At 34.9% G+C, this 19,075-nt stretch overlaps 1 protein-coding gene across 6 annotated transcripts in view; it reads right to left on the bottom strand.

Annotated features, from left to right (window-relative positions):
- SLC4A7 (solute carrier family 4 member 7) overlaps positions 1 to 19,075 on the bottom strand; it is a 106,551-nt gene that overhangs the window by 20,984 nt on the left and 66,492 nt on the right. For all 6 annotated transcript variants that reach the window (XM_036886198.2, XM_036886199.2, XM_036886197.2 and 3 more), the window contains 10 exons: positions 18,840 to 18,986; positions 15,002 to 15,108; positions 12,670 to 12,844; positions 9,088 to 9,221; positions 7,656 to 7,901; positions 6,166 to 6,271; positions 3,911 to 4,072; positions 3,404 to 3,517; positions 956 to 1,117; positions 524 to 775 (listed from right to left, as the gene is read on the bottom strand). In XM_036886198.2, the coding sequence (XP_036742093.2) occupies positions 524 to 775; positions 956 to 1,117; positions 3,404 to 3,517; positions 3,911 to 4,072; positions 6,166 to 6,271; positions 7,656 to 7,901; positions 9,088 to 9,221; positions 12,670 to 12,844; positions 15,002 to 15,108; positions 18,840 to 18,986 (1,605 nt within the window). The remainder of the gene's footprint in view (positions 1 to 523; positions 776 to 955; positions 1,118 to 3,403; positions 3,518 to 3,910; positions 4,073 to 6,165; positions 6,272 to 7,655; positions 7,902 to 9,087; positions 9,222 to 12,669; positions 12,845 to 15,001; positions 15,109 to 18,839; positions 18,987 to 19,075) is intronic.

The raw sequence follows: 19,075 nt of genomic DNA, 5'->3' as shown, positions 1-19,075 counted from the left end.
TACATTTGCTATGTTTTTTTTTTCAACCACAAGATTTAGCAGGATGTGTATAGTAAAAATCAGATGCAACTAAAAGATATTTAACATAAAGTATAATTTCTTACATGCTTCTTTTATAATATTAGCTATTTTTGTTTTTCTAATGAGTGCTACAACCTTTGTTCTTTTTAATTTATCTGGAAGAATGCAATAACTTAATTAATAGCAATATTATTTTCACATTTTGCCCAAATAAGTTGTATCCATCTTTCAGGATCACTTCCCTTCATGTGCCCATAAAATGCTCTGGAAAAGATTCTTCTTTTGGATCATATCTAAGCCATGGATTAACTCCTTCCAAAACTCTGTAGTCATTAACACTAACTAGTCCTTTGATACAACTAACACCTAAGTGCCTCCTACACTAAGCACCACACCAAAATATTATTTCCGAGTAAATTCTAGGCAATAAAACTAATTTTAGACATTTTTATGTTTCACTGTCAAACAACCAAGTATAAATTTGATGATAAAGAGATTTTACCTTTAGTACTGAAGTCATAAACACTGATAGGCCCATCAGAATAAAAATCATCAGCCCTGTGACCCGCTGTTCACGAATTCCCAAAAACTTGGGCTGTTCGCCTGGAGCAGAACATTCAGACTCAACTTTTAAGCTGTTGACATGACTTATTGACAACACTGTTGCAGCCACAAACCATGGAAGTCCCATGACAGAGCAGACTCCCAACATAACACCAACCATGAGCAAATCAAGATGATAGCCTGCTCCTTTCTGAAAAGTGAAATGAACATGAGTATTTATAAGTCTGTATTTTTTTAGGCTAAAATTCTTACACTATTTACTAAGAGAGAAGAAATTAATTTTCATCTTACATCTTTTAATGTTCTAGTCATGAAAACCCCTCAAACTCTTGAAGAAATTATAATACTTGAGACAAAATTTAAAACTTACCTTCAATTTGTGCTCCTTTCTGTTTATGATTACAGCTGTAATTTGTTGATCCATAAAGATGAGAATGGTACAAAGTAGAGCTGGAATAGCAGCTATCAATAAAGTCCACCAAGGATTTTCTCCCAATGGGCTTATGATCCAGCCTCTATTTGCATTAGTAGGCTGTTAAAAAATTAAAGATAAAAATAAAGAAAAAAGTTTCCTTCTCCTACTGCATAAAATTTCTACAGCATGGACTGTGTCTATTCTAAGAAATGCCACAGGATCAGAAAGAATTGTATTAAATCTTGGGATGTATGTAACTTATTTGCAAAGATAGCCACAGGAATTCTTCCCATCCCTAAATGCAGATCCTTGTCCATGTGACTTAGTCAATCTTCCCATCTACAGGTGGAGTGTATTTCTTCCCCTTTGAACCTGGGCTGACCTTTTGGTTTATTTTAGCCAACAGAATAAGACCAAAGTGGCACTGTGTGATTTCTGAGTCTTGGATCACAAGGGACCTTGCAGCTTCTTCTCTAACCCTCTTGGAACCCTGAGATTAAGCTGTTGAGTAAGCCTGGATAAGCTTTCCCAAGGATGTGACACGATGTGATGAGAGAGGGAGGGGAGGAGCCACCCCAGCTATTTCAGCATTCAAACTGAGGTCCAGGGCATACAAATGAGGCCACACTGCTGCTGTTGAGGCAACAGATGACTACAGCCATGTAGAAGATCCCAAACCAGGGTCAGTACTAAATCAGAACTGGGCCTCAAGACACTATTTTTCCAAAGTATCTACTGACAAAAATCTGGCACTTTATTGGATACTAACATATTTCAATGCTGGAACATAAAATTTGTTTTATAGCAAAAAATTTTTAAAGATCCTAAGAGAGTTTAGTATTCTTAGAGGATAGTGGACATATTGAAATCCTCAACTTCATATTCAGCCTGTTTTTCCTTCATAAAAATATCTGTCAATACAAAAGGAAATTCCGTATTTTCAAATCCAGGTATTCCAATTTTCCCACATTGATAGCCACTAAACTGCTTCATAATCAATACTGCAAATGAATCAGAATATTTTTATCTATACAATGCATATACCTTTGAGGGTTCCTTGATTTTTTTCCCCATTTGTATTTGATGGCCTATGAAATCAGTTTGCTACTTAAAAGTTAGAAAAATAAATGAATAATAAGGATATATTTAGGACCTAGAATAAGGAACTTGGGCCAGGAGTATAGGAAATTACATAAATATTTTGAACAAGTATACTAATTTCTAGTTTCATTTATTTGTACAATGTGGTAAAAGCAGAATGACTTTCATATAGTCATCTCTAATGGCCTACAAATCTTTAATGGCTCAATATCTATGCTTTCAAACAAAGGTCTCCAAACTTTATCATATACTCTTAGCAGCAAAAAAATTTTTTTTAATTTTAAATAAAATTGAGCATATATACTCAATGGCCCTAGAGTCATTTTTGTGTAATGGTACCAGTAGTTATCTATATAAGTAAAATTCACATAGTAAATATTACAAAGCTTCATTTTTCTGTAAATATATAGAGACCTTTTAAAATAATTATGGTGGATAATTTTCCATTCATGCACCCTACTTTGGAGGCCACTGACTTTTAAAATGTTATTTTTTTTATCCCAGTGAAAGATAAAACAGACTAAAATCATCTTCATTATATCCCTATTTCTAATCCCCTTTAAACTTTCTGCTACCAAAATCATAAAAATATAATTTGTTAATTGTAAATATAAGCAGCTTCACAAATATTTGACTGTGAAGAAAATTTCAGAAACTATTCAAAAGCCTCCAATTTAGAAGGCAAAATGATTATTGGATGCTATATTATCCATGTGGTGTATCTTACACAAAAGAACTAGTCTGCTAATAAAAGCAAAGGGTTCATGGATGCCCAGGTTAAGTATCAAATTTCTTGTGGAAAACACTTTGGATTCTCTCCCGATTCTGCTGGAAAATGATACATGGAGCTTTCCAATTCCTGTCAGATACACTATCCTTCTAGAAATTTAAATGGAAATCTCCTTGCTACCCTTATAAATTCAAGTTTTGAGTCACTTCTTTATAAATAAATAAAGAATGCTTCTTTCACCTGGGAAGTACATCATGAACTCCAGCTAAAAGAGCAGGGTTAAATTATTTAAATGACTTGGAATCTTTCACCAAGGATAAGGTCCTTCATTTTCCCTGATAGGCTAGGTTTGATACCTTCTTATTTATTTCCTAAATAGGTTTGCTTGTCTCTTCTCATCGTGCCATTTTTTTTTATATATGTGAGAAATGTATATATGTAATTTCTCTTTTCAAAACATTAGCTCTTCAGAGAGACTGCATATTTAAAAATCACTAATTAGGAGGCAATGTCTCACTTCAAAATAGTTTGGTATTAACCAGTAATAAATAGCCAAGTGTTTTAATCCTTACCTCGAATTTTTCAGGAACTTGAAGTTTAGGAGATGGAACTCCTACAAGGTAGTCAATTGCAACCATTATTACTATTGTGAGAAATACAGCAAAGTCACTGATTGTCGATCGCACCTATGTTAAAGGGATTATGTTAATATAAACACAGAAAAACTATGTGTCTTTTCTAAATAATACAGATTTTTCACAGATTAAAATATGCCACTAGGAAGTGTGAACAAAGCTTTTAATTTAGTGATAATGTATTGGGTGAAATATTTATATCTAGTATTTTTTCCAAAAGATTCAGAAACACATTTCATAACTAACCTACCATCTCTCATAGCACTGATACCTTCCTACTGTTAGCTCAGACACATAATATACATTTTTCACTATGAATAATTCCTTTATAACTATTTGACATAAAGTATTAGCCTCCAAAAATATATTACTCTTTTGAAATAAACCAAAGAAATGAAAACTAAAAACATGATTACCAGAACTCCAAAATTATATCCCAGTTACCTTGGTAGGAAAATAGCGCTTGGTCTTAAATTGCTTGAGGAATGCAGACAGAAAAAATGTTGTGAAAAATAAGATGACACACCAAAACAGGACATCTGGAATATAAGGTCCATGAAGACTACAGGCCGGTCCTACAAATACACCATGAAATGTTTTACATTCCTGGGAAAAAAATAGAAAAAGGAGGGAATGAAGGGATTCTTAGATATCCAATAAATTACTAAGGAATTTCATTGGTTCTAAGATGTTACTGATTGTAAGACACATCATTATTTTATATCTCATTTAAACAAAACACTGCCAAGTCAACATTAACACACCACCAATTACGAGACACATCCTGAGTTCAGAGATATTATGATTTAAAAAATATGTGCATCTTCAATCACTGAACTGAAATGTAGTATTTGCCAATTATCAGACACCCCTCACCTTTCTTCCAACTCTGTGTTCCCTTTAGAGAAAGCCTTATAGTGAGTATTAATTCCTCAACATTTTGCCTACATTCTCACTGATCCACAGTTTTACTCTTTCCTTTACTTCTGAACAAACTGCTTAAAACAAAAGCAAGAAACAGAAAAATAACAACTGTGCCTTTGTACAACACTGAATGAGAGATGGCTATAGTACTAAACTCAAATAATAAAAACTGTGGCTGGCCTTTCTGACTTGACTCAAGACCATGGGATTAAAGCATGGGATTATGAGAGGTAAAGTGACCATTAAAATAGTATTTCCATTTTAAAAAATGAGTAATATAAGCAATGATACAGCATAATAATGCAACTACAGAAATCTACTTTTCCTTTCAGGGGAAAAAAGAGCTGAAGGGTAACCATAGATTAATTAACAAAGGCACGTGCCAGTAATGCCATTTTTTCCCTTATATTCTAATGAGACTCATTTTAACAAAATATCAACTCAGTTTTACCAAAGGAAAAATTGTCAAAGATTCTATTATTCTCTATTTCTATGTGCTGAGATTAGTACAACCACAAATTTACAACACAGATCACAGAAATAAAAGCAACAACTACAAAAAAAAAACAAACAAAAACCTGACATGGCCCTTCTGGGTATCAAGAAAACACACTGAGAGACCTGTATCTAAAACTACTAAGACATCCTATTCATCATGAAATGAGTTTTTTTATGCATCACTTTCATTTGAGCACCTCTATTAACTCTACTCTTTCATAACAAGAGTGACTTTTAAAATATAAAACAGTAAAGCATTCCTCTAAGGTGATCACTGATATCTAATTCTTTAAGTCAGTCAGCACCGTCCTGGCAGTTTTCTGGGGTAATGGAAACATGATACCTCTGCACTGCCCAACACAGCTTCCACACACACGAGGCAACCAAGCGAGTGCCTGAAACGTGGCTGGTGTAAGTGAGAGACTCAACTTCTAATTAATTTTATTTAAGTGTAAATAGACACATGTGACCAGTGCTACTGTATTGGACAGCACATACCTAAATTATCAATGGAATAGAATTTTAGATGACATACTTCCAATACTATATTTACTACTTAACTATCATCTTTAGTGAGATGCTTACATGATATGAAAAGTACCAGAGTAGCTCAATCTTGGTTTAATTGATACTGTTAGTATCACTTTACTTCTTTATTCCTAAATCCCAACCTGGGGAGTGTTCAAAACAGATACTCTGAGGCAAAGACGTTTCCCAACAGAATACAAGAGTATGTATGTGATTATGTTCAGTACACAGCAGGTACCCATCACATGTGTTTGTCCTTTCTGCTTAAATCAGACTAGTCTCTACACATTAAACAAGGTTCAGTTTGACATTCAGGACACTGGCAGTGCACTCGTGACCTTCTCAATTTGCTGTTAAAGGAGCAGATGAATGAACAAGTCCAACAGGAGGAATGAGCAGCTATTGGTGTCAACTCTAGTACCTGCAGGCATCACCCCAGAAAACATTTCCTCTGAATTTATCCATCTAAGTGGAAGTAGTAACCAGAAATATATTTACATCTTTTTAATAATTATATCTTAGAAGTCAAATACAATCCATCATCTCTTTATCAGCTTCTTTCTTTCTAGCCTATACTTGTTAGTTCATGATACACAAAAATTTGGTGACTCCTATTTGGTCAACACAACACTACATTCTGAAAACATACTATATCCATCACTCAGGAAGAAAATCTAAGTCTACTCAGAAAAAACTAAAGAACTAGGTTAATTTTTGCAAAATTCCTCTTTTTTTAATAATATACTCACAGAAACAGTGAGATTCCCCCAGGAAATATCATGTGCTGTTTTATTCTTTTCCTTCCATACCTTTAGAGTTTCATTGCTAGGGTTAGGAGGTTCAGTACATACACATCTGAGAAATAAGAATAGGATAATATTTTAAGGCTCTTGCAATTCATTACTTACAAATCAATCACACAATGTGGTAGCTTTTAACTTTTCTCCCACATTGCAAAGCATGGAGACTAGAAAGTGAAAACACATCAGAAACTTTGGAATGGAGTAAGGTTTGGCTTATGTAAATAAAACATAACTGAAAACATATCAATAAAATGATATTTTAACAAATATCTTAATAAAACTGGTTAGGTATTTCCCTGGCTATTTTTTTTTAAATTCTGAGGAGATACTATGATGTGCAGCAAGGTCACACTCCACCAAATCTTACTCAGTTAACCAGAAGGGAACATTGCTCTTACTGACTGTCACTAGCTATACAAGTCATGCTTCACAAAGGTCAAAGGAACAGGGAATGAGAGAATACAAACAACAACATTAAAAAAATTAACTAGCTTAAGAGCAAAGAAGATAGAACAAAACAGATTCAGCATCAAAGTGTCACTGATACTTTCAGATAGGTCATTGTCTCCTAGGAATGTTCATATTCCTCCATACTCTGTCCATCAAAGTTGAGAGTGTGCGAAGAAGGCAAGGAGAGGCATGGAGGGCAGGGGGAGGGTCCAGGGATCTGGGGCTTGGGTGGGTGGAGGAGCTGTATCCTTGTTATTTGGTAGCCACCTTTCTCCATCTAAGTCAATCAAATGCAGTGTCCCATTCATACCAAGCATGACGGCCAAAAGCAGCAAACTATAGCACCATCCACGTGAGTCTAATTGTGATAACCTATTTGACTTTTTATTGAATATATCTGTCAACCTTTTATAACTGTTGTAATTACTTTTCAAACCCTATTCTACTGTAGAGTCTTAAAATATTCTCATGTCATGCTTCTCCTATCACAAAGAAAATTGTCCATGAAACAGCACGAGGGTGTACTGAAATTTACTTTAAAATAACTTCCAATAAAAATTATCAGGCTTCAAAAATGTTGGTGAAAATGTAAAACATGAGGAATATAAATATAAACAACATTATATCCTACACCCAGGATTTGATTAAAGAATGTAAGATCCAATATAATTGCCTGATTCAAACAAATGTATGGTGGTCAGTTGACAAAACAATTGAATTTAAATTGGCCAATCCAATTCAAAAGGCAGACACCAAAAATGCATTCATTGAATAAGTTACTTCAGTGAATAAAAATGAATGAATTTGTCCTCCTGCATTTATGTCCTCCAAGTGCTTTCGTAAAATCTCATCTGTAAAAGCAAGTCACTAGTTTGGAAGTTATAGTTAGAGAGACAGTTAGCATCACGTTGCAAAACAATCCATTCTGTTAGGCTCAGGTATCTGCAGAAACACACTTTAACATTAGGGGAAACAGAAATACTTACGAGTAGCTGGTCAGTTCATCTAAACTGTTGTGCATATTAAATGCATATATTTCTCCTAAATGAAAGAGCTTCTCCACAGCCTCATAGATGAATATGATGCAAATTAGAGCTGCAAAAGCCTCCTCTGTAAACCGAGTAATGTAACACACAAGGCTGCTTGCATCTGTTGCAACCAAAACAATGCAGAAGAAAGAAGTCCACAGACCAATACTGGTCCTTAAAGACAGATAGGAAAGGTGATAATCTCTGTTTAAAAAGAAAAACGTGGACATGACCAACATATATATATATATGAAGAACAGTATTTGTACTGAAAAATTTCTTAAGCAATAAGAACAGTATAAATGCATAAGATTTCCAAAAAGAGGGTAAATGACAGAATAATAAAATAATGGCTAAAGCAAATTGTATGTGCCTCAGCTAATGACTAACTTCATATTAACAGACTTAAAGGTTATATTTTACTTCTTATAAGAGACTTACAGTGAAAATCTACTAGACAATAAATATTTCAAAAACAAAGACCTCACTTTGGAAATCAGTTATGAGGAGCCAATGACAGATGTGCAGTCTGCTGAACAACTGAATGTGACTCTGCAGACCCGGCATGTCAGTGTCGACATGGAAGCCACACCCCTGCCCTTGGTCATGACCACCCCAAGCACCATCTCCTCCTCCACCTGTATTGTCACAGAAAGTGACTTCATGTTTTAATTCAATTTCAAGTAAGAAATCACTACCAGAGGGTCTAACACACTTCAGGTCACTGCACTCTCCAGCATGCCAGACTAGCCTCAGAATCAGCTTGCTCAGCAAAGAAAGAATCATAAGAGGGGGTGGATAAATCAAATAATTTAATAGCATTAGGTGTTTCAGACTAAAATAGTCAGCTGCATTCATCTGACGAAAACAATAGCCCTGGCCACATCCAATCCAAGTCTACTCACCCAGGTGCCCCCACCCCAAGAATACCCCTGCCAGTGGAGGTGGAAGCTGATGCCCCCTCCCACTGCTGCAATCCCCTCTCTGTTCAACAGGCCCAAATGGTAAAGTCAGTTCAAGCCTTCGAGATCCACCTGTTTCTAAACTTCCCTTATAAGACCAACATATCATCTAGTAAACAATTCAGATTAATGCCTTCTTACCAGGTTGAAATCTGCTAACACAAAGGATTCTAAATGACCCTCCCGTGACTTGCTTATCAGAACTCAAATCCACTGATTTTATACTCAAGGTGACTGGCATAGGGAAGATGACAGGGGCCAGAGTAGGATAAATGACAAAGGAGCCCAAAAATAGTGAAAACATATACAGTAATCAGGTTCTCTTCTTCAGCTACTAAATATATAATGCACTTTTTTAGTAAAGTTAAAAAATATGTAATTATACATATGTAAACACACATGACAAGTAGATAGTAACTAATACATACCTGCAGAATTTAAATAAAATCTTTTCAAACACTAAAACTGGACCTGTGCTTCCCAATATTGTTAGAGGTTGCCCAGCAAACAACGAATAGGCAATCCCAGTTAATGATGCTCCAAAAAGAGACTCTATTGCACTCTGTTTAAGGAAAAAAGAAATGAATAAAAGTAATACATCATAAGCATATTGCTAACCTACTATAAGTAAGACATCTGGAAAAGAAAAACACTAATCAAGTAGTTAAAATACACAAACACAACTTTCTTTGTCTCAGATTTCAATTTTAAACACAGAAAATTAAAAATACGTTTTAAATACATAGGAAAATTGCTTTGTTTTTGCACAAAAGTGAACTTTTATAATCAACCTTAATTCAAAACTCTATATTGTGGGAGGCAAGGAGAGAGGAATAAATGGGAGACAGACATACAGGTTTCATCTTTATAGATATTTTATTTCTTAAGCCTGTGGTGAGCACAAAGGTCTATACATTATTTTGAGTATTCTGTATGTCTGAAATAGTCCATTTTAAAAAACTGGAAACATATTAAATACTCAATATGGTATGCTGCAAAAAAAGTTTCCTTTAAGTAAATGAATAAGAAATGAACACATAATCCGTTGGTCTCAAGTAGATTTCTAAAGAGCAATTTTCCACATATTTTAAAGGAATTAATCTGATGACGGGTTTAACCAATAAATATCAAAAATGAAATTCTTAACATAAAATAGGTGAAAAATCTCTTTAAAAATGTATGGCAACCATAAATGAGGAAGTATCTTATTATTAAAGTTTGGTAGAAAAGATAGATTAAGAGAATGAAAGATTCAGAAAAATTTTAAATCAAAACTAGAAGGGCCAATTCTGTACCACTGCCAACATTCCATTCTAACTGATTAGATTAGGTGGTCAAGAGCGTAGGCTATGCCGCTAGACAGAGGGGAGGGACTGGAGAGAATGGGGAAGAACAGTTTACAATTCACAAACATCAAAGTCAACTGTAGGAAAGGAAAAGCCCATCACTGATAATGGCAAGGAAAAGCAGCTTACAAGAAGCAGCCGTCCTGGGCCTGGGGGAGGCAGAGCAGCAAGCAAAGAGCAGGGCTGTACAGCGAGATCTGACACGGAAGACTGTTTACTACTAGGTGGGTAAGCCGCAGCCAGCTGCATCACACACGTTTCAAGCCCAGCCTTTGTCATTTCTAAATGGAGGGATGGTAGCCAGGAGAACTCAACCAAGTAGTGTTTATGAAAACACCTAGCAAGCCTACAGTCTGGCACACAAAATGTACTCAATAAATGGTAGCCATTCCCATCATTGCAATAGCAGCACCTTCCAAAACCAAACTCACAAAATGACATTGTGCCATGTTATTCAACTGTTGGTGTAAAAATAGGATCAAATCCACATACTAACTTGACTTTTGGCCAAATGAAGAAGTGTCCATATTAACACTATTATTTGTTAATTGTATTAGATTAATTTGTTTCTTGTCTCTGAACAACAATTTGTCCCAGAAGACACTGCTAAGCCATTATAAAAGCATGTTTATTAGAATATGCAATTTATGAAATGAATTTAGGTGGAGCTCAAGTCAAAGGAAAAATATGTCTTAAGAATTGAGAGATAAAAGCAAAAAACTGAGCCGAGAAGCAAGGAGACAGCCAATAAAGAAATGCTGAGGGGGCAGATGGGCATGAAATTGCGCCCTCCCGCCCCATACTTGTGATGATGAAGTGGAAGCTGTCAGACCTTCCTTTCACCACCCGCCCCCAGGCCCTGACTACAACGCTGACCAGTTCCTTTGCCCAGAGCTATTCCTTTCTAATTTTTAAATGGTATGTTCATTCCCAAACTGAAAGGCATCTTCCCTAAGGAAATCACAGCTCCTGCACACACCTTGCAACCCTACATGCAGACATCTACACTGGACTCAAAAGAAGCCCTCTCTCACTTGAGCACACCTTGCTAATCCTTCCTCCTTCTCGAACCCCTTTTTTGCAAAATTACATTATCCTGATTTCTCTTGTTAACCTTGCCTGTTCCCAGGGTCAAACCTCACATGTATGTGAAACAGACCCAGTCTTTCTATTCCCTCCCTTCAACTCAATGAACTCTGAATCGGCACTTCCTATGATGACATTTCTACTTGAAGTTCCAAGAAAGCACCTGAAAAACCTGCACCTCCGTGTATCATTTTCCTTCACCATACTCTTCATTTCTCTGCATCTATTACTCCAATTCCCACAGCCCTTCTTCTCACTTATGTGTGAAGAAACACCCCACGGCATAGGAACTACATATGTACTATCTTATCTTTTCCTCTTAGGTTAGGTTCCTCAAGGACGAAGACACATGCTTGTTTTACACTTGTGTATATTCCCCCAACGCCTAAAGCACGACTATGTGCACAGGGCATTAAACAGCTGGATGAGACAAGCAGGCAGTGAGGGGCAGCCCAAGAGCAGAGCAGGAGCCCTTCCATGATGGTAGCGGACAGAACACATTTCCACAGGGGGCAGAGTCACACGTATGGCTCACCGGTGACAGCACACAAGGCAACTTACTAAAAACATATTCCTTCGATACAATGACCACAGACTAGGTAAAATAATCTAAATGACCCAGAATAAACTGAGTTGAAAGGAAATTTCAGTTTTCGGGTTTACCTCATTGTCAGTTCATGAAACAATTATTTTAGTTCATTGATTATTGCTACTTAGCTGTGACTATTTTTTAACCTTTATCTGTAAAAACATGAGTTTTCTCCTCAGAGTAAACATCATTAAATAAAACACACTTAAGAATTTCAAACCATCTCTAAAATACCATTAAAATGTAAATAAACAAAAACAAGGTCTTTCTAGATTTGACTGGCACTAAGTACTCTGTGTCATGCCTCCCCACATCCCCTAATGCAGTATTACCAAGAACAAAATACATAAAGAGTTTCATTTTAATCACATAAAAATATGGATGCAGTTTTCAGTTATACTTTCCAATTAAAACTTTGGCCACTTTACATAAATTTAATAACATCAAAATAAAAACAACACTTCAGAAATCCATCATTTGTCGACAATTAGGCTCTTTTCTTTCCAAGTCTAGTCTGGGCCTACCCACCAGGGCTGATGAATTAATATTAATCACATAGCTCTAACTAATCTTTTGATGCCCTACAGGGTATGAAGTAGCCCCACTGATATATTCTCCCGCCCGTGACCCACCCAAAATCAGTTCATTTGGTCCTCCACCCCCACCCCTGACCCTTCCCCACCACAAAGACAACACAAGCCTTTTATTCAGTTTATAAAACCATTCATCCAGCAAGCCAAGATAAACTTTTTTCTTTTTTTCTTTTTTTTCTTTTTTATTTTTTTTTACCTCAACTGTGCATCTTCTCCTGTTCAAATGGCTTCCCCTTGTTTTCCATAGCAATTACCTTTGGGGGAAGTCTGCTTTGGGACAGGTTAATCAAGCTGTGGGTAGACTCTTCAAATACAAATATGAATGAGAGACAAATGCACACAGACACTTGCCTCTGAAGAGCTAAGAGCCTGGCCACTACCAATCTTTGTACTCACTATTCTGCCTTCTGTAGCTTCTCCAAGCAGCCCTCCAAAAGTGATTACAGGAGACATACAGGCACAGTATAGGAAAAGAATCGAGGCCAGGCACTGCAGACTTAATGCATCCTTGAAGTCACTCAAGAAAAAAGGTGCTTTCCTTTTGATGTCAAGTATCAAACCACCAAAAAGCCTAAATAGGTGAGATGAAACTCGTCAAACTGTACACTAGAGGATTCTAGCTCGTTCAAACTAAAACTATGGGCTACGTAAAACTGCTGGTGCCTAGTGTTTTGTCAACAAAAATGAATATTCTATTTAAATAATGGTATAAATTATAGAAAATACACTCATTTAATCTAATCTACTGACAGAGGAAAGGTAGATCTTATTAATTTACAAGAGACATAAACAGCTGTATTTTAGGAATTATATATCAAAAAGATTGCAGGCAAATGATTTTATGTGAGTAAATGTAATTTTGGACACCTATGTGCAAGGATATGTGCAATAAAAATAAATAAAACCTAACCATCCATTCATGAAAATGTGCATAAGCAATTCTACTAGTTATTATCTACATTATAAATCTTAAAGACGTGTCAAAAAAACCAGGAAGGCAATTATAATATAAATCTTAAGTCTTAAATACCCCTTCATAGGAATATAGTAAGCTGTGTTTACATGCACTCAGTAGTGAATTAAATCGTTTTAATTTTAAAATTAGTACTTCAATCATATAAATATTTCTGGTTCAGAAAAAAGCCTAAAACTACTTCAGTGTATTTAATTTACTGTATATGCAGCGAAGCTAGTGTGCATATTAATAAAACTTAGAGGTTTTAATTAGTAAATTTAAAATACGTATTTGCACATTAAAGCCTTACTTATCACTTCCATGGTTTTATAAATCAGACTTCTGGGTATATCCAACTTGCAAGTGTTCCACTAAAATATAAGCTCTGTGAGGGGCAGGGACTTTTCCTTGTTCACTGCCACTATCTCCACTGTCTAGAACGCTGCCTGGGACACAGGAGGTGCTCAGTAAACTGGTGACAAATCATTCAAATCCCTACTGTAGCAAATATACCAAAATATTAATTGCAAGCTTCCGAATGCTTTGGATATATCAAGCTCTACTAGCCCAGCTTTTTTTAAAGTTAGTACTGAAATAAATCCTAAATAGATATTGACAAGTGGAATGAGTTATTCTATAAATAATCTGACAGCAAGGGGAATCAACTTGCAATAAAAAAGTGCCAGTGAAAACCTAGAAAATGAAGCTACTTTATCAAATCAACAATTGATTATTTAACAGCTTACATGAGCTCTTGGGTGACCATGAGGTCAGTGGGGACCTGACTTGGTATTTCTCGGTGACTAACCCTATCTCAGTCTGCAGTATGCAGCAGCAATGACAGCCAGTACCAGACCAGCACTGTTCACCCAGGGACAATCTATTCTCTTTTATAACCATGGAGATGAACATATTGTTCAATTGATAAACTATGAGTTTAAGCTTCTCTACAATTTATTTTTAGTATGCTACTTGCTATTTTACTTCTATATAGTATTCTTTAGGTATGTTATCAATATCCCTAATAGTGTATCTTTAGAAGAGATCCTAGTTTTTTAAACATTTAAGATTCAAGATCTTTTAGTTCCACAGTAACCACCAGTGGACAAGAGTTTCAATATCCACATGCTCTTCTACAGTATGGTTGTACCATAACATATCTCTACCTCTACAAAATATTTTAAGGCAATGTTTGTATCTGGCAATATTGCTATTTTTTATTCCAAAAATTAACTTCTTCATCAATTTTTCTAGGTAGGTTTCCCAAGATCATTACCATGTTTTAATTATGCTTGTCTAATTTTACATTACTTCATGATATAATGCTCATCTAAGAGATTTAAGTCTATGCACACACACAAAAAACATTGGTTATAATTCCTCTCTCTTCCCATAACTCCATAACTTCATCTGAAGAATTATAATAGGACCCCACACTTGCTTCAGGAACCTACATTACTGGTAATATAAATTAACCCATATGCTATGTGACTGTGTAATATCTTAACATATGGTCCATAATACTTTCATTTGAAATTAAAGCCTTGTACACAAAACCCAAATATATCCTACTAAAAATAATTTTTAAATGCATATTATTTTTTCTTAACATCATACACCTATACAATAATGTCCATTTTTTTAATGTGAAAAAAAATACTGTACAAGATTAGGTTCCAAATACTTGCAAAGAAAAAAATGTTTATGCCTTTTTCATCAAATTGACCTCTAGTTCCCAAAAGACACCCACACTGTATCAGTATCTATACTCACCGTCCAGTCCTCTGTAGCTCAGGCCCAGCATGATGGGAGGCCTCATTAGAAGTCTCACCTGAGCTGGGAGCAGAGCCATTGGGAAATACAGGAATTTTTCTCTTTTCCTGCATTTCACAAAAAACACATTTTCAGAATTCTCTTTTAGGAAAGCTGAGATGCACATTCAATTAGAAGGAACAAAAGACCTCATACTGATTAAATATCCTATCAGTGCTCCTAAAAAAAAAGCTTCCTAATTTAAACTTCCACTTTTAAAAAATTACATTTTAGAACAGAATCTAATATTTATCTCTATTAATATTTTATATTTATGATCAGCTTTTTGTATGTCATGGTCTAACATGAATACAGTACCAAACACATTCATATACACCTTTTCAAATTACTGTTCAGCAATAGGAGTGGAAATATCCAAGAGAATCTCTCTAACCAGAATTTTAAAAATAATACTCATGTTAACCACTGAAAAATATACTTTACACTAAGAAAAAAATAAATGCCATTTTTCTTTTATTAAGATACTTTCCTTAAGATGTAAGTGGCACAGGTGTTATTAAACACATTTCATAAAAACCAATTTCCCATTAAAGTTTATTATAAATTTAAGAGTACCCTTCTTATGATAAAAGATCTTCTCCCCCTTACTTGAAAAAAAGAAAAGAGCAAACTCTATTTGTTAACTCCAGGGGTCAGAGGTTCTGGGCCTAAAAGAACATGTATGTATGAGGGGCTGGGAAAGACAGGAGGAGAAAGGGAAGAGGAGAAACACTGGAGGCAAGGGGAGGGGTGCTCAACCCAGGAGACCGACGCCCTGGGTCAAGGGCGCTGGCTTACCTAGATGCACACACTTCCTGGCTTTTACGTTCAGTATTTACAGAGTATCAAGACTTATCTACCGTCGTAAGATTACCATTTGAAAATGTCAAAATTAAAACTAACTTACATCTTAGCTCAAAGGGGAAAGAGAAACAAAATTATGGAATTCTTAGAAAAGAAAAATAAAGGAAAGTACTACATATCACCATCTATGGGATACAGCAAAAGCATCATTCAAGAAAATTAAGCACTTATATTAAGAAAAGTGAAAGAACAAAAATAAGTGAATTAAGCTAAACATTTCATTCAGTTAATGTGAAAACACAATTCCTTCCTGAAGGAAAGTGAAAGGAATGAAATACACAGCTAAAAGCAGAGGCTGAGTTAGAAAACAAAATACATTTTTGAAAAAGGGGAACAGAAATAAATTTTAAAAGCTGCTCTATTTGAAAAATAGGATAAACCATTAGCTAGTATACAATATATAATATCTTATATATAAGAAATATACATATGCAGAGAATGAGAAAGAGAGAGACACTGCATTGCACAGCCCTTTGCAAATAAATTGAAAACCTTGATGAAATGGCTAATACACTGGGAACACAATTTCCCAAAGCTGACACTAGCAGAAAGGGAAATAGGTCATTTTCTAGGAAAATATAATACAGCAAAACTGATCCCAGAAAACATGGAAAGCTTATAAAAACCAATCTCTACAGAAGAAATAAGCAAGTTGTTGAAGTCTATCATACAGCAAAAGATTAAAGGTCAGGAAATTTTACAGAGGAATTCTTCCAACTCTTAGAACAAAATTATTCCAAGCTATTTAAAGTTTTCAGAACAGAGAAAAAAGAGGGCTTACAAACTTGTTTTTATTAAACAAGTATAATGATACCAAAATGTGAAGACTGCAAAAAATACAGACCAATCTACCTACAAACAGTGAGGCAAAGAACATATAAAATATTAGACATAGACCAACAGCACTTTAAATCCCAAGTTGGGTTTATTCCAACAATGCAAGAATGTCCTAATATTAAAGAACCTACATATATGATTTATAATAACTGATAAATAAAATTCATGAGATCATCTCCAGAGATGCTAAAAATCCTTTGACAAAATTTCAACATCCACTTATATTAAAATTTTCAGTGAAACAGAAATTAGGGTACTTTCTTAACATGATAAAAATGTGTATTTTGGCCCCAGTGTGAGCAACTTAATGAGAGAAACATCAGGGACACTGACTACAGTTAGGAACAAATTAAGAAATGCCCACTTAGTCAACTACTACTTAACACTATTAGAGATTTTAGTCAATACAATTAGAGCAACAGAAAATATATTACCAGTCTAAGAATGGGAAAATGAAGGATAAAATGATCTCTTATTGCAGATGCTATACCTGAAAAACTACTACATACAACAAAATAATTAAGAAACATAGCAGGATAAAAAAGAAAGATACAATAACAAATAGCCTTCATATAAAATAAACACACAGGTGCTATAATGGAACAAAGACCTCATTTACAATAGAAACAATAAAGATAAAATACTTATGAATGCACTCACTAAAAAGCATGTAAAGCATAGATAAGAAGAAGTTTTCAATATTCCTTAAGGACATTAAAACTGACTTGAAATAGGAAAACAATTGGGTAAAGATATACCATGTCCTTGAAAAGACTCAATGTTATAAAAATGTCAAGTGTCCCTCAGTTCACTTAGAAATATAACTGTCATCATGATTTTTTTAAAATCAGGTTTTACTTCTGGAAATAGAAAGCTGGTTTTAAAGCTTATACAGAAAAATAGTTCACAAAGACAGCCAAGAAAATTCATAAAAACAAGAGTGATATAGAGGGGTTAAGAATGAATGTATACCTACCAAACATTAAAATATACCAAAAGCCTCAGAAATTAGTATGGTATTGGTCCATGAACAGACAGACCAATGGAAGAGTAATTTCACAAACAGACCTGACTGCATATGGAAATTTAGTAAATGGTAAAAGCAGCATCTCTAATCAAGGGGATAATCCTTAACTTTTTAATAAACTGGAACAACCAGGCAGCAATTTAGAAAAAAGGTAAACTTGGATGCATACTCCACATAAAACACCATGACGGGCTCCAAAGGATCAACAACTGATACAGTGTTTAAAAAAAAGGTAAAGTTGGGGGAGGACAGCAATAAATGAAAAATATTCAGGAACACTCAACCTCACTAATTACTGAAATGTGAATTAAACCACATTAAAATATCTGACATATTTAGTAAGATGAAGATACCTATCAGACTGACAAACATCTAAAAGGTTTACAATACACTTAGTGAAGCTATAGGGAAATAGGCAGTCTCATTCATCACTGTGGGAGTCCCAAATATTTCATCTCTATAAAAGGGGACTCTGGTAATACCTATTAAAATGATAATAAACTGAAATTACAATAAAATGTCTGGTGAGCCAACAATCCTATTTCTGGGAATCTATCCTACAGATACATCTGTCCAAAACTAAAATGGCATATAAATATTCTGACATGTTTTGTAACAGCAAAAGACTGAAAACAATCTGAGGCCAGAAATAAGATTAACTATGGCCTATCTATAAATGGAATACACAAAACTGTGAGAAAAAGAATAAGGAATATCTCTATGCTTTCTTATGATCAGATGTCCAGGATATACTGTTCTATGAAAAAAGCAAGATTCAGAACAGTACATATATTATGTTACCTTTTGGTAAGAAAGAAGAGGCAGTAAGACTATGTGCTCACATTTCATATGTACAGAATAAAAACTAGAAAGCCTCACAAAAAACTAATAACAAATCGTGTGCCATGGCAGATGGGTTTAGGGGTAAGACAGAAAAGGGGCAAAGCAGGTTACAACTTCTCTGAGTGCGCCTTTGTATAGAGTTTTGATTTTTGAATCAAAAAATTATGTAACCTATTCAAAAACTGTTTAATTAAAAAAAAAAAACTCACTTATTGTGTGGATTCTTACCTGAGAAGGAACACTTTTTGGCGGCTCTATGCGTATAGAAGGATCCCACTCTCCTGGAGGTAGGACAGTTACTTGATCTAAAAACTCATCAATTCCAGATAAGAGGTCATTTCTATCTTTTGCTTTATAAGCTACATCATGAAAAATCTACAGAAAAAAACATTGAAAGAAGGATTTTAAAGTTGAAAGAAAAGTTCATACATAGCAAATCCATTTTGGGTATCACAAGTAAGTCT

Source organism: Manis pentadactyla, chromosome 14 (genome assembly GCF_030020395.1).
Source record: "Manis pentadactyla isolate mManPen7 chromosome 14, mManPen7.hap1, whole genome shotgun sequence".
Lineage (NCBI taxonomy): Eukaryota > Metazoa > Chordata > Mammalia > Pholidota > Manidae > Manis > Manis pentadactyla.
The sequence above is the reverse complement of the archived record's forward strand: the minus strand, read 5'-3'. Positions and strand labels throughout refer to the sequence as shown.